Here is a 23,545-nt window from a genome sequence, read left to right on the forward strand (position 1 = left end):
GAACTTCATATGTCCAGAGGTCCAGTTTCTGGAGGATGGAAGGAGTTGCCCTGTTTAGATTCCCTTTTCTGAGGTGGTAGGATTCCTGAAATTTACAGTTTATGGAAGCCTAAAGAATAAAAATCAGATAATTGAAAACTTTCTTTTATAAGTACTAATAGTAGTTATGGCTCACCAATAAGAGAACACCAGTCCTACTCCAAATGATTGTTTGAGAGTATAATTAAGAGAAGGGATTTGCTCCTGAAAAAGCAAACTTTTTTCTCTCTATATCAAAAAGACTGCAGTTTTGGATACAGAGGAACCAACAGGGCTCTGAAGCAGATTGTCCAATTCAAGCTAATCCATTAATTAAAAGGAGCATATAACCCAAAACATCATTTTTACCAAACACACCACTGTGCGTTTTGCATGCTTTGTGTATTTTGCATGCTTTCTCATCACTAGAAAAACAAAGCAATTTCCACCTTGAGCTATATAGATTAAAATGCTAGAAGAATGGAAGGTGGAAACAAATCATTCTTTTAATACCCACAAGTGAATTTTTTGTGCGAGCTAAACCTATAGAGAGTACCACTTGCGATTCTTGCACTTTGCTTCTATACAGGATGGATTTATTTTCTCCAGTACTATGGTTGTCCCCAAGATTTCTTTGCAATGATAATATGCTTTTGTTCTATTTCCCCTTGCAGCTTTCTGTTTATAGGGAATTCAAACAAAGAAAATTTAGCAAATACACAGACTTTTTTTGACCATGTCATTAATTTATGGGACATCAGATTTTATATTATATAATATGGCCAAATTCTTACTTCAGCTACACGCTCGACATTATAGTCCAGTACAACAAAATCATTGCATACCTGAACAAAATAGTAGTATTTATGATAGGATAGGCACCTTCTATGAAATAGATAAACAAAGCTCTCTATTTTTTTAAAAGAGGCCCAGTGTAGGTTTTAAGTGAAGTGTAGTTGTTGTTGAAGTTAAAAAGAATTCTCCAGATAGGTCTAGATAAAAAAATAGGTAAGTCATATTTTAAGCCATATTCTGGACTTGAGTCCTTTGAATCTTGTAAACAAATGTAGTTTGTGTAGATAGTGTCTGAGCTGCAGTGACCTAGTTATCTGGTCAAAGGGCTGCATAGAGCTGAAAGATAGACTGAGTTAAAGTTTAACCTGCAGGGACTGTAAACCAACCTGAGGCTGCTGAACCTTTGGAGTTTGATATGATGATTAGAGAATAACCAGAGTGACACGTCGCAAACTCCCCATAATCAAGAAGAACTTTTCCAGGTGACGATCTCTGAAATTGCTCAGGTAGAGTACGCGTTTGTTTTTTCCACTCTAAGTTTATAAATGAGGCAATAGTATTTTTTGACGTTTTGTTAAAGGATGCTTTCATCACTCTGTGTTCTCATAGGATTTGTAGGGATTGCCTGAAATACAGCTCTTGCTGCAAAAAAACAACTTAGTTTGTGCACAGCACTATGGACATAAATTGTGATCCCAACTTCTACAATTCTCAGGGTTTTTTGCTTAATTTCTAAAAATGTCTGATTTAGAGATGAGCATTCTGGAAAGGTCATGAGTACTGGACATGCCAGGCTATGGTAGATTGCTGTCTAGCATAGCTAACAGCAAAGGGCTACAGCAGACAACAGCTAGACACAGTTTTTAACTGTTGATTGGATTTCATGCAACCTCTCCTTCCTAAAAGCACAAAGATGATGTCCTCAATTTTAGCAACCCTCAGAAGGCACGATACGACATTCAAGCAACAGCTTGCCTAACATTTCTGTATGGACAGTGGTGAGTGGATGCCTCTTAAATGAATGTAAGTGACCAACCATGCTTTATTGAGAAATGAGATTGACAGAGGAAAGGAGACTTTAGACAATTTGCTTTTGATTTGTTAAAACACAACTTTCCATAGCTAATCATTAGATACATGATGATATCTGGTATCAGCCTGTGTACACCTCCTGTTGTTTTCTCAATATTCCTTTTCCCTGCAGAAAGAGTTAATCTGTTTGAGGCAGTCACTTCTCTTAGACATCTGTTTCATATACAATACCCAGTCAAAACAGCAATACTTTGAATGTTTAATATATTATGATCCAAGTAGTTTCCTCCTTCACTTCCCTGCTTCCAAATACACACATCTTGAATGGCTACGGATGGGGCTGTGGATGACTTTAAAAGTCTATTTAATTTTAAAGCATTTTTTGAGTTTAACAACCAAGAGAAATGGGTTTATATTCAGAAACTGTTGTATTCTAAGTTCATTCTTAGGAGGATATTTGAATTCTGGCTTCAAGGCAAAGAAACCTAAAAAGCTGAAACAATTGGAGATGAATAAATGTTTAACTGTATGGCCTAAGAAACTCATCATTAAAAGCTCCAGGCACAAGTCTTTTAAAAAAGTAAATAAGATAAGTAAGCAAGCTAAACATTTTTGCACACGCTGTTTACAAGAGAAGTATTAATACAATGAACTCAGTACAGTGGAACCACCATGTGTATTTACTGCTCTTTTGAACAGTCTGGATGTGGTTTAGCTCTAAGACATATGCTTTACTACCTCCACACATACCAAGCCGTAACTATTTCTAGTGGGACTGTTCAAAGTAAAACAAGGCAATGTAGAAGTGGCATCATTGGACTCTACTGTTGCACTGCTAGAACAGGACCCATTTCTGGACCCAAACACATACAGCCAAAGTGTAAGTACACTAAGTTATCCTAACATTTTCCCAGGACTGATCTCAATGAACCTAGAAAAGAACAGATACATTTATTGTCTTCAAAAGAATTGGGAAACATTTATTTTAAAAAGAAATAGAAAACATTACCAAGGTATTAAGGGAGAAACATATGCTTAAAATTCTAGTTGATAATATAAAAACCAAATAAGTACTAAAAGAATTACATGTTTTCCTTCATTAAGAGGTGAAAATTTAGTGACTAGAACTCACTCAAGATGTTAATTTCATAAGTGTTTGTGCTCTGGGGACAATTACAAAAGAACTTTCATTAAACTTCAGTGACTCAATATATTCAAACAAGAAATGATATTGATCTACACAGGATAAACATAATTCTGTTATCCTATTCATGGAAACAGTAACTAGGTTTCTCAGAAGAACATTGCTAACATGGAAGCCTGAATGAAAAAAGCAGCTCGGAAGAGTAGCATCAGAAATGTATGTTTTCACTGAAGTAGAAAAATCATTTGCAGGTATCAGTTAACTGCATTACTGATCTTAGCATAAAACATATGTTGCTACATGAGTATTTGGACATTGAGACCCTAATAATACACAGCGTATGACAGAAAGATCTTACAGTCTTTCTCCCTGTTCAGGCACTCAAAAGCCAGATGATGGGCTAAATTCCAGGTCTTGTTCAGTATTTTCAGGGACATTCAAATGCCTATTAACTGGGCTCAGTAAGAATTATGTAGCATTGTGCATCCTGTAGTACACTCGCTTTTCTCATTCTCTAAACTAATGACTTCATCCACCAAAACAGGCATTTCTGTGGCACAAGAAGAGCTGAACAACAGTTTAGGAAAGCAAGAATAAAAAACATGACTGTCAGTATTAAAATGATTTCTTATCAACAGTAGCATGATAGGTGGTGAGCAAGGCACGAGCACCCCATACTGCCTAAGGATGGGACAGATTGCCGGAATGGAGCTTGGGGGGAAGGGAGGTCTCACCCTCCTGACCCAGTTCCCCTGCCCTCCACCCCTACCTGCCCCTCACCCTGCAGTGACTCTGGCTCCAGCATCAGGAAAGCGAACAGAGGTGGTGATGCATGGTGCAGGAGCAGTAGCCAGAGGTTCAGTGTTGCAGGGAGAGATATCAATTTTTGGTGCTACCAACATGGTGTCATTTAAGCCCAGACTTTTATTTAAAAGTGATTAACATCAAAAATTAGAAGTTTGGTTTCCACTCTTGCATAATAACCAGAATATTTAGGATCAGGGTCCATGAAAATCTTTCACATTAGAGTATGATCACTTGAGCAGCTTTTTAAAAAAATGTATTAATAATATCCACCCTCAAAAATTTACTGTAGTTATTAACAGCTTTCCAATAATATGCACTGAAATATTAGTTTTTCCTTTTGGGCACTGTAGCTATTCAATTTTTTTACTAGGAAAGTAACAGCTCCCCTTGATTCCTCTGACAGCTGCTCTTCTTGGTGCTTTCGTGTTACCCCAGCCATGCTCAGGCTAGCTATAATGCTAAAAATCTGGAAATAGAAAGAGGAATAGGATAGGTAGTATCTTGTATTATAAAATGTACTTAGGGGCTAACAAATAGAATTTCTCCTACAAATTGGGTGTCACATAAAAGCTAACACAGAGGAGGAGGAAGACTCAAACACAGATGATCACAGAATGACTTCAAGCCATTGATAGATGTAGCCATTAAAAAATTGTGAACTTAAGATGATACCCAGGTTCCAGAATGATTAATTTAAACTAGAATGGGTTCAAAGGAGTCTACTTAGATAATCATGAAAATAGAGCACTTGCTTTAGGAAAAGACTAGGAAAACTTCTCATGTTTAGTCTTGCAAAACAAAGGCTGGAAGGGGAATAGAATTGTCCTGTGTAAATAGATCATGGATTTAAATAGCAAGAAGGAAAAGCTATTTAAGGTAAAGGACCATACTGACACAAGAAGAAATGGGCATAAAACTAGTTATGTATAAATTTAGAACATAGGTTAAAAGAAGCATCCTAACCAAAGGAGTGAGGTTCTTGAAGAAGAGAGGAGTAGCAGTAGCAAGAAACCTAAATTTAAGAGCGCTCTCAATCAATTCATGAATCTTATGATGTGGTGGCTCTCGAAGGAGCTGAGAAACCACCAGGTGCCTTCTAATCTTAAATCTGTACCCTTAGTATTGTAGAATACAATGATAATATTAATCTGTTCTAAAATCACATGCTAATTTTGGGTTATAAATTCAATTGTGGAGATGTTTAAAATGCAGTTAGTAGGAGTTTCAACTTGGAAGATGTCCCCCCAGATGGATAGAAAAGGAACGGCAACAGCAAAATCTAGGCATGGATGATTAGTCCTTTTTATGAGAGCTTGTGAAAAATCACAATAGAAGCCAGGGTGGAAATAGGAAGATAGGAGTACTGTGTCCTTAATATCTGCCTGGGATCCTTCAATCTTGTTTGCCATTCAAAAACTACTATCATTATACCATAACATAAGCAGCCATGAAGGTACTACAACCATGCCCTGTTATCTAATGCCTACCTTTGATAGCATTCATGAAAGGTATTAATTTTCCTATGGTCTAAGTCATAAGGCAATTTTCCAGACACTAAAGAATGTCTATTACTGAAGCTCCATTGAGTCAGTAGTAACTCAGAGGTACAAAGTTACATAGATTCTGACCATCTGTTAAGCCTCTTTGTTCCTTCTGCTTTAGAGAGTTTTAAGACACTCGTTCATTCAGCTGTCAAATGTTCTACTTTTGGTAAGTTATTGAACTGAATAAGATATTGTTAACGTTAGTCATATTAATCTAGCATTAGTGTAGTCCAACTATAATATCTGCTCATGAAAAAAACCAACACACACAGTTATAAAACACTATTTAATAATAGTAGATTAAGTCTCTAGAATCTTCAAAGGACAAGGGGAAAAACAGGCATCTCTCAGAGACATTTACAGTCCATAATTGCTATCATCCATTTTGAAGCTCATTTGTAATAATGAAAATTGTCTTGCTAGTGGTTATGTACAGCTGTATACAGCCAAATTTTTCAGTTGCATCTAGTGCATCAGACTCTTAATATGCATTGGTAACATTTAATTATATTGTGTAATGGTCAATACAAAGCCTGTGTATCACATAAGGCATGAGTACATGTATAATTTGTTCAAATGGATGTTAGTCATAGATCCTCAGGTTCTATACAAATTAGCTCAAGATATTATGCCACAAACCTGGGTTTTTGAGCTAATCAAGTGATTCCAGAAGGATGTTGAAATAACTAGACCTTCAGTAAATCATTTACCTTTAGCTATTACAAATCATCAAAAAGTCAGTTACAACATAGCTGGCTTTCTTCTGCTAACTTTGGACAAGTAATACATTACAAAACTTGCTATTTATTTTATCAATTTAAAATTTACATCAAATAATAAAATTGCAAATAATCCAGGTCTTCAGAGTAAAATACATACAAAAGTGTGTATCAGCAAAGAAACAAATGCTATGAAAATATGCAGTAAGTATCGGGCACAGAAATTACATTGATTCTTACAAGCTCTCAGGATTGATCCTATCATTTCTTACAAGACTTAAACTTAAAATATTAAGCAAATTGTGACCAGGGGAAGGGAGTGTATTAAATCTAATACCAGTACATCCAACAAAGTTTTCACAATGATCATAGATCATTAATCTGTTCTTGATAAATTCCTGCCTCAAGTCCTTATTTTATGATTGAGCTACAGTTTGATTTTTCTTGGGGAAAAAAAATTAATCATGAGTTAAAGTCTAAGTGATAGATAACAAGAGATGTTGTTGTTTAAGTTAAATTTTTCTCACTGGACAATGTTATGCCTTTGTCTACTAAATTAAAAAACACATCCCCGCCCTTTTTTTTGCCAGAAAACTGCTTCGCATGTGACTATGTCCACACCACGAAGCAGTAATGCCTTCATCTTCTCCTTTAGTAAGCTAAATTTAGGAGGTTTAAGCCCTTCAATATAAAGCAAATTGTTTAGAACTCAATTCTTATAGCGGTTTTATTTTTGTTTAATTTTTTGAGCCTTTTCCAAACTCGGTTTGTTGGCTGAAGGACACTATAACTAGACCCAATATTTCAGTAACTATCTCAAGTGCTGCCTGCAGAGGTATGCCCACCTCTCCTCATACCTACATCATATCCCTGTTTATATACTCCAGAATTAGATTAGCTCTTCTAATCACATCACTCATGCACTGTGGCTTCACCATGAAGTGATAATGTTAGTTGCAAAGACTTATTAGAAAATAACAGAAAAGGATGCATACTGTACAGCATGCTTTAGCTTATTGGAGCCTAGGATGGGATGTAGTCACATGACTCATTCTCTGAACAGAGGCCCACCCCAAAACTTATGTAATATTTCACTAGACAAACACCAACTCATTCAGGAGTTTATTAAACTTTATAGATTATCAGGAAATATTTTATTTAATGACAGCAGCAATCAGAAGAAACTGTAACAGTAGTTTTTTTCCTAGGTCATGGCGAGGACAGACAAAAGTAACTTGAAAAGTCTGTTGCTGTGGAAACTCACCTATAGAATGCAACAATTCAGTATCATACAGTGCCAAATACTTCTTGCATTGCTCACACAATTAGACACCGATTCCAAAAGGCCTATTTATGCATGTAAAACAAGTGAGATTTGGACTATAAACTGGATGGACATAAAAAAATACTGGCAATACCTACTAAAAAAAGATGGTCCAAATCTCATCTATACACAGAAGCATACAGAGGAGTTTCCTGGCAAGGTGGCCAGGATTATTTGACCTTCATTCCAAGTTGGTTTCCTAACATAAATTACACTGGTTCCTGCCCTGGGAGTTCCATTTGCTAATGGCTTCAAAGGGCCAACATCAGAAGAGACTAATATGTTATAAATATATCCAAACTAACTTTGACCAAGTTAGTTCAAGTTCCAGTAATGTTGTAGTCACTGCAGGAGTGATCAGCATTAACCAGTTTGCCTTCCTTCTATGACTGCAGTGGCATTACCCTCCAGGTTGTCAGCTGGTAAAGAATCCATGGGTTCTCCACTGCCCCTGGAGAACTCCCAGGCTCTGAAGAGGTTATCATGGGGTCATTAAACTGGCTTTAAGGCCATTCTTCCCTGGTAACACATGATACATTATTGCAGTGTAATTGCCCCTTTAATTTGTACTGTTACATTAATCTTCAGGTTTGTAAAGGAAACTGCAACATATGGTAAAATAATGGCCAGCTCTATGGACTCCTGAAATCAATAACACGTTTTCATTGGATTTAAAGGGTGTATGATCATGCCCTGAATTACTGGCGAAATAACAAAGTAGTCATAACAAAAATATGGGGTCAAGATTTCTTTTGCTGATGCAAGGAGAACACAGGTAAAATTTCATAGTACACTATTCCACTGATGGTTATTATGAGGAAGCGGTAGTGGTAGCAAGAGATCAGTCTGCTATGGGAGTTCTCTTTAATCAAAGCCAATTTACATAGGTCCCTTCCTCACTTCTAAGTAAGCATCCTCCATCAGTCCAACCTCCCACATTTTTAATCTCTACTGGTTTCTTCCCAGAGGTGTTACTCCGCAAGATAGCAGAGGTCTGCTGCCACTTCTCCTCCCCCATTTCCACTCCAGACTGTTCCTTTAATTAAGCCACATGCCAAGTTCAGTATCCCAAGAAGCCAGCATACAGTCTAAACCAACACTAGTCTTAGGTATTTATTAGTAACTTCGAGAAAAAAAAACCAACTCTGTGGTACAAATTGTGCAAACATTGCTTTCTTTCCAACATTCTTACATTATTCTGTTGAAGGCGTCATATTTATGTCTACTTGGCTTAGTGCAGCACTCTGCAGATATACTCAAGCTAGTTCTGAACAAACTAAATCACGTAAAGGCAGTCCTCGGACTTCTGATACAATTGGTTCCTGAAAACCATGTCTTAAGTTGAAACGTTGTAACTCAGAACCAATTTTCTCATAAGAAACAATGTTATAATTGGGGGATTGGTTCCTGAACCAAGGCCCAATACCCTATATTCACTAAAAATACCCTAGAATTTTGTACTCTATCAATTATAGATGAGTAACTTAGCTACATTAATGTATTTATATTGTAAATAGCAATCATTGATTTGGAAGGACTTCTTTGAGGTGACTTTGCTTGACTTTTTGAAAGGCTCTTGGTTGGACTTTTTGAAGGGTTCTTGGCTGGAGTCTTCTCAGGAGTCTTGGCTGCAAGTCTGTCTCGAGTCTTGTCTGCTTTCTTAAAGAAAGTGTCCAAGGAAGTTTGGACAGATGTTTTCCAGGGAGATGAGCGACGCAGCAAACTTTTCACTGGTGTGGCGTCGCATCAGATCAAGTGTTGTAAAGTCAAAACTGACATCAGAAAGTTGAAACAGGGTGTCAATTTATAAACATTGTAAGTGTGAAACATTGTAACTCAAAATGTTGTAAGTCGAGGACTGCCTGCATCAGAAGCAGGGTAAGCAGAATGTTGTACCTTTTTCTTTGGCAGACAAGGTCCTTTGTGTAAATGTGATATCTTTTATTAGACCAAGTAAATAGTTGGGAAAATTGTTCTTTGCAAGCTTTTGAATACAAAAATCTTTCTTCAGGCACAGGGAGAGCTGATTATCTTTTTCTTTATATATGAAGTATTTTGAAGACAAAGATTCTTTAAAGCACACAGTGGTATAAAATTAGCTATTCAGATTTAAGATTCTGCCACTGAAAACTTTTAGGAATGTTACTCAGCATGCATTGGTGATATCAATGTTCACTGGCCCAAATGAATTATCACTGGGAAACCAGATATGCTGCCCAAGCATAGGCTTGATCTCTGTTGCTCTTCATTTTTTATGCGCTTGTCATCCGGAGTTTTGGGAATCGATATTACAGTTATGCAGATTATGACCTGTCCTCTCCCCTTCTGGAAGAAAGCCATCAGTGATCATGCTGCCCTGGGGTCAGACTCAAGAAGCAATCCCCTGTCACCCATCAGCTAGAGAGCTCCATTGAGGTGACTTTGTAGCTCTACAGCCAGGGAGCTGGAACACCTGTATGCCTGTATATAGTGCTATATTTTTTTGTTAACATTTTAGCATTACAGTTGGACACCTGTCGATAACCTTTCAATGCCTTTAATGAAGATTACATTTCTATTTGGATTTTTCAGTGGTAAGCAAATCAAATTCCCTTAAATCATAAATAAACAGAATTAAATTGCAAATTGGGACGTTACTTTGGGGCCCACCCCAGATTACTTGAAGTCAGAAATGGATTAACAGCAAATGAGATTTGCAATTCTCACGTACAAACTCTACTTAATGTGTAGTTATGGAAAGACCCAAATGACTTGGTAGCACCAGAAGAAATTAAAACTATGCATAGATAAAATTCCAATATTCTCTAAGAGCAACTTGAAGATAGTTTTCAAATATAGGATGGCTTTGTACCTGGTTAGTAGGCCCCATTCCTGTACTTGGCTGTTCAGTTTCAACTTCAGTTAAGTTCAGTGAGAACTGCAGATGCAGAACACTTCATGTGAGGAGTTTGAGTTTCTGCCATTCACACGGATGATTACAGATGGCAAGAGGTATTTTTAGAAAGGAAGCTTTGCTTATAAAACCATGACAAGTGGCAGCTGGACTGAAGGGTGAAGGAGAGGGTGTTGTTAAAATTCCTTTGAGTAGTCATCAATCAGTTGATTTCTAAAACAATAGCTCATCACCTGCTACTTTAGGCACTTCATTTTTAGATAAAAAATTTGCCAAACAAATTTCAACTAATACTGACTTGTGTTGGTAGGCAGGGTCAGAAATGTAACGGCTATGAAAAAATTATCATTGCAATGGGCAAGTCCAGTTATAAATGCCAAGAAGCATCAGATGTTAATTCCAAATAAAATTTCTGCCCTGTCTCATTGGTCTCCAGAAAGAATTTTTCATTGACTTCATTGGGAACAGGAAAACAACCTAAGGTAGCAGCACATAAGGGAATTATCGTGTCAGATCACTGAGATCAGGCATCAGCTAGACTGGAAACCAGGCTGGGTACAGATATTCAAAAAGCCCAAGGCAGAATTGATCCAAGTTGTATGGCTTTCAGCAAGCAACATAGTTTGAAGGCTGCAAACAAAACGCACATCCACCCTTTGGTGGTGAGAGAACATCTTAGACCAGGATCTGATATTTTTAAGCCATTGTATTGTGTGCTAAACTTCTGTTCTGTTACAGGTATAAAGCAGTTGTGTGCGACTTCTTTTCTATTATGGGTATAGGCTGGTTTCTGATCCCTTATACCAGCAAAAGTGTAATGTCTGTACCTGGTCCCATTAAGCAACCTCCAAGCCTCAGCTATAAAATATATCTCCTCACAGTTTCACGCTGAACTTCTTAACAGTTATAATAAATCCTCTCAGAAAATTGAATTCTAATTTAAAACCTATTAAAAAAAATCAGAGAGCGTGAACACATACTCACATAGCTCCCAGATTCTATAAAAGTAGTATTATGCTTATAGACCAATGCTATTATTAGGCTTTGGTTTATTTTTTCAATTTATAATAAAAGAATGAATGTTTTCAAAAGTTCTGTTAAATAACATGGTCCATCCATCAGCCAGGGCACATTAGTCTTAATTACTGAATTACCACATTTCATGAAAAGCACAACCAAATGAAGCACTTCCAAAAAAATAGAGAGAGAGAGAAATCACCCAAGAAACAGGGGAACAGAATGGATTTCTCAACTAGCTCTAATGTATGCAACAAATAATTCAAGTATACAATTGTATAAAAACTAACTATTGATGTGTATTGTAGGCAGTGAAAAGTATATAAAAATCTAGTAAGGAAGCAGATTAAAAGGCCAAAATAATATGACCCAAATTAGCTGAAAATAAGACTGAAATGTTAGTAGAAGATTTTGAAAGCTGGGTAATTTGGGGACTTATAAAATCTTTAGAGCTCAGTTCATTATAGTTTGGTGGCCTAGTTTCTACTGAAAAATCCTCAAGGCCAAAGTCTGACATAAGGTGTGGTCAAGCAGTCTTTTTATTTCAATTATATCAATGGGGATTTCACATGTGTATCTGATAGCAACATCTAGCCAGTACATTTACATCAGAAAAAAACCTCATAACATTGAAATTTGTGCAATAAATTAAATGTAAAATACATTAAAAGCAGACACCACTATCTAAATGCTTCAGAATTTAGCAGAGAATAAGTAAGGGTTATAACTACAGGGAGAGTCAAATCAGAAAGCAAATGACCAAAAATACCATTTTCTGAATGAAAAGAGTGTTTTCCCCCTTTAAGAAAGAAATAAAAGTAGTCATAGCTGTAGTTCACACAGTTAAATTTCACACTCCAAGGCACACTGCAGCAAAGGATTTTTACTCCAATGCTTTTCAACCAGGGTGCCACAGGTGTGCAAACATAGAATTCACAAGATAAACCCAAACTCACATAGGAATCCAGTGTCAAAAACGTGCTGACTTGTTGTGGGCTTTCTGAGCTTTTTGCAACAAAAGAACTGCCCTACTATGTTTTTGTAGCAAAAACAAAAACAAAGTGAAACTAGTGAAAGTGAAAGTTTGGCATTTCCCTAATGCCAAAGAAAAGGTTGAAATCCACTGCCTTAATCCTTCACAGGGGAGTGGGAACCAGGGGGCATAGGTCACTATGAATTAGTGAGCAAGGAGACTGGATGTAGGGAGCACTGGGACAGGCAATCTAAAAAAATGAGGCTAGAGTTACTGGACAAAGCCTGGTACTGGAATTAGAAATCTCAGAACTGGAGCCTGAGATCAACTTAATGAGGAAGACAAGACTGTGACAAGGAGCCAAGTTCAGTAGAGGCAAAATTGGGATAGGTTTATGAAGGTAAAGCAGAAAGGATTGAGTACAGTAGTAAAAGGATCAGCTGTAATCCCTAGATAACAGTCTCTTCCAGTATGGAATTCAATATCCCCAAATCTCACCAGTCATCTGTCAGCAAACATCTGTGAAACTCATCTACAAAGTGCCCCATCTTTTACTGCTTATCTATACAGAATGACTTCTTACTGCTTTCACTTATATGTTAGCTCAAGTAGGAAAGAGCTATCTATGCTTTACAGCTAAAGCTTCCAATACTCTTCATGACCAATGTGAGTTCCAGTATGCCAAAGAATAACATTGCTGGGCTTTGTTTGCTTTTTATAAAAACTAGGAAATCACACACACCAGCTTTCAAAAACAAGCAGTCTGAAGTTAGAAAGTGCCACAGTTAAGGTTGCATGTGCAGCTTAATTTGGCTTATGATACATAGTTTTTAATTAAATAACTACACACTATTTTTCACTATTTATTTCTGCCTCATTAAACACAAAGAATTTAACTATTCGGGGCTGTACATTAAGGAAGGCACTCCCCTTAGGATCTATGTTTCATCCGTCACAGAAGTCAGATAATGTAAAGTGAACAAGTCCAGGCAACTGCAAAAAGACGAAAGGAGGTTAACAAGGTTCTTTGGGTAAAGCTGATACCTTTTATTAGACCAACTCAAATAGTTGGAAAAATTCTTTTTAGCAAGCTTTTGAATATAAACACCCTTCATCAGGCTGAGGAAGCATCTGCAGTTGGTATGTGTGCTCTTTCTGGATGGAATGAATAGTAAAGAAACCAGAGGCTGGTATGCATGCAAGAAAGCCTGAGTCAGGGAGGGCACATGCCCCTCCAGCAGCCAGTCAGTGGCTGGGGGGGAGTCCGCCTGCAGCCAGTCTCACTGCCCGGGGGGGCCCCCTTGCAGCTGATTGTGCTGACCAGGAAGCGCAAGCTAAGCTCCTAGAAGTGCAAGCAGCGCTTCACCTGGTGCCCCCACTCCCCAGCCAGCACTCACAGGGGGGGCACCACCACTCCTGCCTGCCCCCTGCTGCTGTCACTTAAGTGGGGAGCGCTGCCTGTGAGGGGGTGTGCCAGTGCTCTCAGGGGGTGCACGTGCACCTGCTACATTTTGCCACTGTCTGCCTATGTCCTTAGACCAACATGGCTACAACCTATACCCCTGTAAAAAGAAGGTTAAAGCACTTAAAAGCTTCCCCGGATAACTGGATTATACTATTCTTTTCTGCTTCTGCCAATACATTCCTGAGTAATGTGAGACAATTAAACCAAACTTGCCAAAGGTGGTAACTAACTGGCTGCTCTTCACTTTCTGGAAGCCCAAAATGACATCCTAGGGCCTGATTTGCAAAAGTGCTGAGGTCTTATGGGCACAAATGAAATTAAATGAAGCTGTATTTTGAACAGATGAAGAGCTGTATAATTCTAAACTACTCTAAAAATTCAGGTCTATGTCTAAAAGTGTGCACTCAGAATTAGTGCACAATTGACCTTAACCTTACTGTCCACATCTTTGTCCCTCAACTCATGGGGTATTGTGAAAATACATGTATTGAACTTTTGTGAAACACTCAGGTGATGAGTGCTATAGAAAAGCCTACGAAGAAAATTAATCATTTGTCTTCAAAGCGGGGTTTAAATAGCATGCAGTAGATGATGTAGGGGGATACACATTGAACAACAAAGAGAGAACATTATGTTGAATAGCTGCTTTTTAAATAAGCACTATCCAAACTGTATGTATGAAAGAGGAAATCATATGTAACTATAATTAAATGACTAGATCATAATTTATGTCCCGACCCTACAAAAACTTAAACACATGCTTAGCTTTAGTCTCATTTTGTTGAGAGGGGCTCTTCACATACATAAAGCTAAGTATACAAGTAAGTGATTGGAGGATCATAAGGACCTAGAAAAAGTTGTAACACCTTTGGACTGTAGCATATTCATTATTGGACAGCTATATTTTTGCTGGCCTCCAAATTCAGCCTTTCATCTTCAGATTCTTTTTATATGTGAAAATACTATCTGCACAGACGAATTCAAGGCTTTGTGCACAGTAAATGTTATCATTAACATTTCATTCAGAAAAGCCACTCTTAATATATGTTCTTTTGACAGTCCATGACCTAATTCAAACCTTTTTGAAAGGAAGCTTAACCAATACTTCAACCAAAAAAAAATGTTGAATTTTAAAACAATTTTAAATTAAAAATTTAGATCTGGCCCAGAACTAAAATCCTGAACCCAGCTATCACATAACAGATGTTGTTCAAAATCTTAACTTGAATAGAGAATAGCAAATATTTTTCTCCAAGGGGCCAAATCTGAGCCCAGTTCCCATACAATGCTCTACAGAGCCTGGGAAATGGTCCACTGTTTTTGAGAGGGCTCAAGGTTAAATGCCAATGCCAGGGTCTGGCACCATAGAATTGCTTGCAGGGTTTAGTGTCTAAATCCCACATGCATACACCTCGTTCCAAATGTAGCAATGCCTTTGAATATTGTTTCCTGTCTCTTCTCTGCATAAAATGTGAATGGAGAGGTTGTTTCGTGACCAAGATCTGTTGTTCTTCTGGCAAGATTACCTCAAATTACTGATTTAGGGAGAATGATCCAGGTAAATATCCTCAATGAAATGGACCTTCTCCTATTAGAAGAATTAATTTATTTAATTTATCTTAAATTTGATTGCAGTGAGCACCCCTAATTAACCTGATTTTTTGCTGATAATCACTCACAATGGAATCAAATCAAAAATCCGGGGATGGATTGACCGGCACACAGAAAGAAGCAGCCCTCCGTGCACTAATTCAGCGCACAGGATATAATTTGATCCAGGTAGGAACTCACAGTCACGTGCCTGATACTGTTTTTTGCATAGTGTCAAACTTTCACTTAAATGAATAGTCTTTATCACAGACTTGACAAGAAAATATTTAACAATGCATTTTTTTCTCTTTCTTCTTGCCTTTAACATAAGTTTTGTTCAGATATTTGTATAAGAGATCATTTAAGTATGGGACTGTAATCTTCCATCAGTTTTTGGTTACACTGTAATAAATTTATAACAAAAACCTAAAGCTGAACATAGACCACCTAAAGCCACTTCTGAATCTTGCAGTAGTTTAAATTGCAAATGGAACCAACCTATTAAATCAGAAATTCTTTATTTTAAACAAGTGTTTAGATCAAGGTCTGAATTTGCCACCTTGTACCTATCTTTAACCTTGACTTATTAAGAATCTGATTTATCTAACATGACAAAGGAGAGAGATTTTTTTTATCTTTTAAAATCAGAGTTCTGTTTAAAAACTGTTATAATAAGTCTCAAAGCAGGAGAAGGAAAATATTGTTTATTTTTTATTACTCCATAGGATTGTGGGAAAGTAGAGGTGAAAGGAACCTCACAAGGTTATCTGGTCCAGCTCCCTGCTCAAGGCAGAATCATTCCTAGCTAAACCATCCTAGCCAAGTGTCGTTCTAACCTGCTCTTGAAAACTTGCAAGAATGGAGATTTCATACCTCTAGACAGCCTGTTCCAATGCTTCACTATCTTCATAGTCTGAATATTCTTTCTACTCTCCAATCTAAATTTCCTCAGTTGCAGTTTGAGGCCATTGCTCCTAGTCAATGTTCCCTACAGCCACAGAGAAAAGGCTATCTCCATCCTCTTTGTAATCTCTCTTGAAGACTGTTTTGAAGATTCCAAGACTCTTATTAAATCACTCCTCAATCTTTTCTTCTCCAGATTAAATAATCCTCGTTCTTTCAGCCTTTCCTTATAAATCACATTTCCTTTTTTGCCACTCTCTGAGGCTAGGAATAGACATTACACATAAACCTGTTTAAGTGATCAGAAAGTGGTTTAAACCTGTAACAGAACAGACATTCAATGTGTATAAATCAATTTGAAAGTGGTTGAAACTGGTTTGAGATAAACGTGGTTGAATGTAGCATCAGACTTAACTGATTTGGGTCAAACCAGTTTATGCAATGTCTGTCCCAGACCCCTTTCTGGTTTAAGTTAAACCAGAGATCCCCAGCATCCAGGCCTGCTTTCTGGGCTGGGCTCTGCTCCAGAGAGCTGGGCTGGCCCCTCCCCTCTGTTCGGTAGCTGGAGCAGGGGTGAGTCATGGCCAGATGCTGGCCTGCCATGGCACCTGAGGCAAATTCTTCCCTTCATCCCCTTTCCCCACCACTGGCAAACCATGCAGATTGCAGCTGGAGTTTGCAAGCTGCAGCCACACCTCCACAGCTTTTCTGCAGCTAGGCAGAGATGGAGTTAATTCCTCCTTCTGTCCAGCTTGCCTGCATCCAGGGTGGGGATTAATTCCACAGCAGTTCTGGAGAAGAGAGAGGCAAGACCTGAACCTGTGAGCCTAGAGCCCCAGGCTGAGAGGTGGGAAGTGTTGGCAAAGACATGACAATTATCACACATATGTGCCAGAGATGGAATTAAGGGAACTTGCAGATAGCTTCTGGCTGAAAGTTGCAGATCAAAGAATGCGGAGAGCTACATTTACATTATAAAGCTGAACTTGTAAAACCTAAACAAAGATTTTCTGAATGCCTGGCTGTAAGGAGACACTCTTCCCTCTGGATAATAAGACTTATGCCAGGCTTTTTCTTGTCTTCCTGCTTTACATTTTAAGTTAGACTAAATTGTGTCTGCTGTGTTTTACTGGGCTGTACCTCATCTTAGTTGAAGATTTTTGGTAGCTCTCTGTTGTATGCTTTTCAAATTGTTGTGTTTAATACATGCTTACTTCAGAGAAAGGACTTTTTTCCCATCCCCACTCATCAGTCTGGCAGCAGCTCCACCCAATGGCTGGCATCCTGTGTGTCCTTCTAGCCTTGGGCTGATGCCTGGCCATGCCCCCTCCACTCCAGCAGGGAGGGGTGAGAGCTTTGGAAGGCATCTCTTTCCTCCTCTTTGGCAGTCACTGGCAGTCATGATCTAGTGCCCCCCAGCTTCCAACTTGAGCCACTGCAGACACGTGCCTGTATTTCCTGATTTAACAGAGAATGTCTGTCCAGTTATTAACTAGTTTAAGCCACGCAGCTTAGACTAACCTGTGAAGAATGAATCAATTCAGGCTCAGGCTTTTTGAATGTCTGGCCCTAGCCTGATAGATTCTTCCTAATTTGTCCATATCTTTCTTGAAGTGTGGGGCCCACAATTGGACACTCCAAGTGAGGCCTCACTAGTGCCGAATGGAGGAGTACAGTCACTTCCCTTGATTTGCAAGAGACACTTCTGTTACTAACACCAAGTATGCTGCTGGTTTGGAGGAGGGGGTGGAGGGAGAGTTGCGGGGGTTGTTTATTTTTTCAAGAAAAACACACTGTTGTCTCCTATTGAAGCTTATTATAACATCCAGGTATCATTTGGGAGGTAAAATGTTCTTTCAAATTCAAAATGTCCAAGCATTTACTGGATTTTGGACTCTGCCTCAAGCCAAATATGGCACAAGCATCTTTCACTTTCAAAAGCATTAAGCAATAGTAAGACTAATGTTGCATTCTCTAAGAAAATATAATTGAAAATGGTAATAATAGTGGATCTTGTGAAGTTTGCCAAGTCTCAAATCCCATCCCTTCTTCTTTCTACAACACTAAGTGATATACTACCGAACAAGACATATTAAGATTAAAAGAAACCCAGAACTACCAAAACTATACCATATATAATTAACATAGCAAACTGTGTGTTTTTATAACATATAAATCTGTGTGCTTGCATAAGCAAACATTTGCATTTATGAAACCTAAATCATCTGTCATCCACTCAATGCTAAATGTTATTAAAACTAATATCTCGTCTGTATATATATTTCTTTATTGTGACCTTCCCTTTTCTTTCCTACCTTTACCAGTATTTTTCTAGATCTGATTTCCCTCTGTTTTCAGTTACTTCATCTCTACTTCTTCTGTGTTGGTCCACTTTCTCCCTTCACTCTTTTCCCTTTTCTTAAATTACCATGTGTCTCCTTTCACCCCTTCCCATCTACCAGTAATCTGTTTTTATTTATTTCAAACATCCTCACACTGTCCAAACTTGTAATCTCTTGGTTTATCCCATGCTCACTTACCTGGCAAATAGCACATAAAGACAATTTTTAAACCCATCCAACCAATCTGTGGAAAGAAAGAACCTGGGTAATTTAATTTTTCCAAATCGTAAGGAGAAGACCTGTCTGGTTGAAACAGGTTTTTATTTCCTGATGGGTCATCCCCCATGCACTTTAACTTTACCAAAGAAAGTGTTTGAATTTTTAGTATTGTTTACAAATCCTATAGTAAATCTCAAAATGGTCTCAGCTGAATATATGTGGCACACATATTCAGCCAGTTCATCATGTTTTTCAATTCCTTTCAGTTAGCAATGCATGAATGTGGTTTACAGATTACATAAAAATAGGGACATGTTACATAATAATCACAGTTAAGAGTGTGACAGAACTGAACAGAATAGTTGCACTTCAGGTTCAGCTTTAAAAATGGATCAATAGGAGTCTCATCCAATTTCTTGTGTGTCAAGAGAGTATTGCACTAACTATATTAATCTTTCAGAAAATGTCTGTACCTTCTTTTGGGGCAGAAGGAAATTTTCAGCTTTATGTTCAAAGTTCTTGTGCTGCGGAATCCACCCATGAATGAAAGTATTTCTATAACTCTACTGTTATGCTGGAAATATTTACAGTATGAAACATAATAATGAATAAGTCCTACTGTATCTACTCAACTGATGATCCATAAATAACAAGCTGAGGGAGAGGCCTTGGGCTGTCTTCACTTATGTTCCTAGTCAGTTTTCCTTTAATATCCTAATCATTTTCATTTTGCGATGGATTGTGTAAGTCTGTTTCCCTTTATTCCACAAGGAAAAATTATTTCAAAACTAGTTGGGAGTATTACAGAAAGTGAACTGACTAACCTCTCAGCTTCTATAAGTACAGGGCCAAGTACAGACGTTCAGAAAGCCTGAGGTCGAAGCAATCTCCAAATCGAATCACTGTCCTCTGAATTGGCTGAATCTGAATCTGGATCAAATATTTCCCTCTTCACACAGGCCTAATGGGTACTATTATAGTGCTTTACCAGTAGTAGCCTGTTTGCATTGAATGAAATTGACTGGAGATTTGGACAGCCATATACTAGTATATGTTTACTCCTGACTTTCTGAGAAGTAACTGGACCCCAGAGTGGATGGACTTATACCAGTATAGGGCTGTGCACAGGTGGTCCATGTTTACAGTAATGCAAACACAGGTTGCAGTGGTGTCAGTGCCTTGTGTGTCCACATCTAAAGAGGCATTGAAGGAGAAATGTAAAAACAGGAAAAAGGCATAAATGCCAGAATGGAGGAAAAGATCCAAAATCAAAAGATATCATTACAGATGAGGAATACTAATACTGAAATTATTGTTGCCAGACTCCTCCTTCCTCAGCTGGACCCAGTACTAATGTTGGCAAATAAGTATTTATCTCATGCTGTATAAAAAATGGTGTGGGTGGAAGTCAGAACCAGCAACCAAGAGCTTAGGTGAAATTTGAACCAAAAGAAAACTCCATATATATCTCCTAAGTACTTTCTACCCAAAGAGTAGCCATTGTATCTGTAACTGTCTCAGGTGTCTGGCAATCTAATATTTCCCTTAGTGAATCCCTGTTAAAAATATAAATTATCTTATTCTACCTCCCCTAATGGTCTTTTCTCCTTCACATTGATTCTCTCCTTCTCTATCTCCCCTTCTCATCTAAAATTGATCATTTCTTTCACCTCCTTCTTTAGCTAGTTTCTGGGAATAGTGAACATTAGGGATGCACCGATAGAGATTTTTTGTGCCGATACCGATGGTTGATTTTTAATGAGCCATATCAGCTGATACCGATCTGGTTGCCAGTATGTGGCCCAGCAACTTGAAGAGCTGCGTCTAGCTGGTAAGTCTGCTGGTGGGAAGGGGCAAGAGAGGAAGGGGAAGGGGAAAAGGCAGGGGGGGCAGGGGTGGAGGGGCAGATTGAGGCCCCCTCAGTGAAGGATGGAGTGGTGCTGAGCCTGGGGCAGGCATTGTCCAGGCAGGGAGGGGCAGGGCACAGGATGGAGTCATGACTCATCCAGAGGGCACGGGGAGGGGAGGACATGCACCTCTGGAGGAGGCATGGGGGGCGTGTGTCCCCCAGATCTGTGCATGGGGCGACAGTGAACTGCTGCTGCAGGCAGTGCTGAGCTCTTATCAGCAGGGGGGCTGGGCTGGGTCTGCCCTCAGGGTAGGCAGCAGCAGTGCTGGGAGCAGGGTCTATGGCAAATTTGGGGTTGACTGCAGCCCTTCTCCACACCCAGCTCCTCCTTGCAGCACCACCACCACCCATCCCAAGCACAGACATGGCCAAACACCACCAGGATGAGCCTGGCACTCCCCCTGGCCCCAGACTGCAACACCAGCCTGCATTCATCCCATGCACAGAACTGGGGGGCATATCCCCCATGCCCTCCCAGGGTGTTTGTAGGGGCAGGAACCACCCCCTCCCCACTTCCTCCAAATGAGCTGCTTGCAGCTCCATCCCATGTTCTGCCCCACCCTGGCTATGCAGCACCTGTCCCTGCCCCTGCCCCTGCCCCAGCCCCACTCCCTCCCTCAATGCAGGGACCTCAGTCTGCTCCCCCCATGCCCCTTCCCTTCCCCTCCCCCTTCCCCTTCCCCCACAACAGACTTACCAGCCAGACACTGCTCTCCACGTTGCTGGGCTGCACTCCTGCCTGCCTGTGTGCTGTGCTGTGCTGTGGCTGCGGTCATGCACAGAGCATTTATCGGTGACATTATTGGCCACATCAGCCAAAAAAAAGCTGATGGCCAATGTCAATTTTCCTTATCTTCACCAATTTCTTGTGCCAATACGATATGGGACTGATGTATCAGTGTACCTCTAGTGAACATGGATTGTGATGAAGGAACACTCCCCCCCCACCATGCTTTCACTCATCCCACTCACAGTAATCCAGACAAGGGATTGACATTGCTTCTGTGGTTAACATGCAAAAGGTAGCTACTGACCACAGGTCTCTCCTCCCAGCCTTCTTCTTCACTTCCTCTCTGATCTATTCTGACAACTTCTCATGGTTTGACTCACCACCCCTATATCTGATCAATCAGAAATCCATCTTTCCATCCTTGTCCTCATCCTATCCATTCTATCAAATCTCTGGGACTTTCTCCACACAATGTTTAGTTCTGACTATCTAGCTGGCAAGTCAGGAGGAACATTGGAATCCTTACTCCAATCCATTTCCCTTCGCTTACCACCACAACAATTCCAGTAGTCTTCAGGTTCAAAAGCTTGGTGTTATGATATAACAGTGATTCTCAAAGGGTATTCACAGCACAGTAGCATACCACAAGAGTGGTGGAAGTGTACCACAAGAACCCACTGTGTAAGAAGGTAAATGCTCTCCTGCCCCATTTGACACTCTGCACCTGCCCCAGCTACTCCAGTGGTACAGGCAGCTGCTCTTTTGGGGACTGTGGCTCCTGCTGCTGCCTTCCTCTTTCCTTCCTAATTCCCAAGAATCCCCTATCCTACCCTCTCCTTCCCCCTCACCTTATGCTCCAGCAATACAGCCTACTAAAGGCAGGCAGACAACAGAAGGAGCTTTATGAAGCAGCCCACTTTGTCCCTTCCAGTCCTTCTTCACTCCCATAGCTGACAGAAGGGGCTGCGGGCATAGTCAGTAGCATGTGAGACCCTGCAGTATCAGCCCCAGCAACAGGGGCTGCCTTTGCCGCCTGAGGTACAGATGAAAGGTTGGGAGGGGGCAGACAGTGAAAAGAGGAGGGCACATCAGGATGAGGTCAGGCCCCAACACCCTTATGTGGCACCAGCTAAATCAGTGATTCTCAACTTTTTTAGCCTTAAGGTGTCCTTCATATCTTTTCTGAATTTAGATCTACTTCAGTGATTTTCATCTGGGATGCTGTGATATTCAGAAAAGTTATAGTTATTTTTTACCAGTACATCTCAGCACTGATTTTCCTCTGGCACGGGCAGGGGAATGGAAAATGTTATATGTTTTGAAAATACACACAAACACACACTTACACACACACGCCTTTTGGTGTAAGAGTGATGTGTCTGTCCATTTTAATCCAGAAAAAAGCCCACCCCAAGGAGCAAAAGTTTGGGAAATACTGTGGGAGACTCATCTTTCTTTCTTCTGCCACCTTAGGCTATCACTAAATCCTGTCACATTTTTCCTCTACATCTACCTTAAAACACATTTTTCCTTCCTATCCTTATATCTATTTCCTTGTCACAGTCAGGTCTCATCTCAATTGTTGCAGCTTCCAATGCAACTGAAAAACTAAATTTCTTCACCAGCTTCTTCACCTCCCTCTCTATGTACCTTAACGAGATTTGTCTCACCTTCAGCATCAAATTTAAGATCCTTTCTCTATTCTGCAAGACAGCAGAATTCTGTTCTCATCCATTCTTAGTTTGCCTCATGTTTAATTCTGGTCAACTCTCACTTCTAACTCCTCCCTTAACATGCTTCATAGCTTCTTCTTCAATGTAGTCCTCATGTCTGGAATTCCCTTTCTCTTTAGGTATGTCATTTACCCCTTCCTCTTCCAAATAACTTGTGAAAATATAGTAAATTTATCTACATTCAGTGTAGTAAGAAGCTTACATTCCACTTCCAAAAGGTCTTTATGGAGAACAGTGGAAATTTGTACTTTTGATAAGGACATTGCCTAGAACCAAAACTAACTTATGCTCTGCTTAGGCATACATACCCCTTGTACTGTGAAGAGTTCAGCTGTAGAAAAGCTTCTTGCAATCGATTCCTTTTATCCATGTCATACATTTACAAAAA

General features: G+C 39.4%; 1 protein-coding gene across 4 annotated transcripts in view; it reads left to right on the top strand.

The window, feature by feature from the left end:
* Positions 1–1,247: 1,247 nt before the first annotated feature.
* A1CF (APOBEC1 complementation factor) overlaps positions 1,248–23,545 on the top strand; it is a 65,334-nt gene continuing 43,036 nt past the window's right edge. For 2 of the 4 annotated variants that reach the window (XM_019538595.1, XM_019538597.1), the window contains exons 1-2: positions 1,248–1,319; positions 15,367–15,510. In XM_019538595.1, the coding sequence (XP_019394140.1) occupies positions 15,412–15,510 (99 nt within the window). In that variant the 5' untranslated portion in view covers positions 1,248–1,319; positions 15,367–15,411. Of the gene's footprint in view, positions 1,320–1,745; positions 1,837–15,366; positions 15,511–23,545 lie in introns of all 4 variants that reach the window. The other 2 variants (XM_019538596.1, XM_019538598.1) reach the window with 2 other exon arrangements.

Source organism: Crocodylus porosus, unplaced genomic scaffold, assembly GCF_001723895.1.
Source record: "Crocodylus porosus isolate Cpor-Errol unplaced genomic scaffold, CroPor_comp1, whole genome shotgun sequence".
Taxonomy (NCBI): domain Eukaryota; kingdom Metazoa; phylum Chordata; order Crocodylia; family Crocodylidae; genus Crocodylus; species Crocodylus porosus.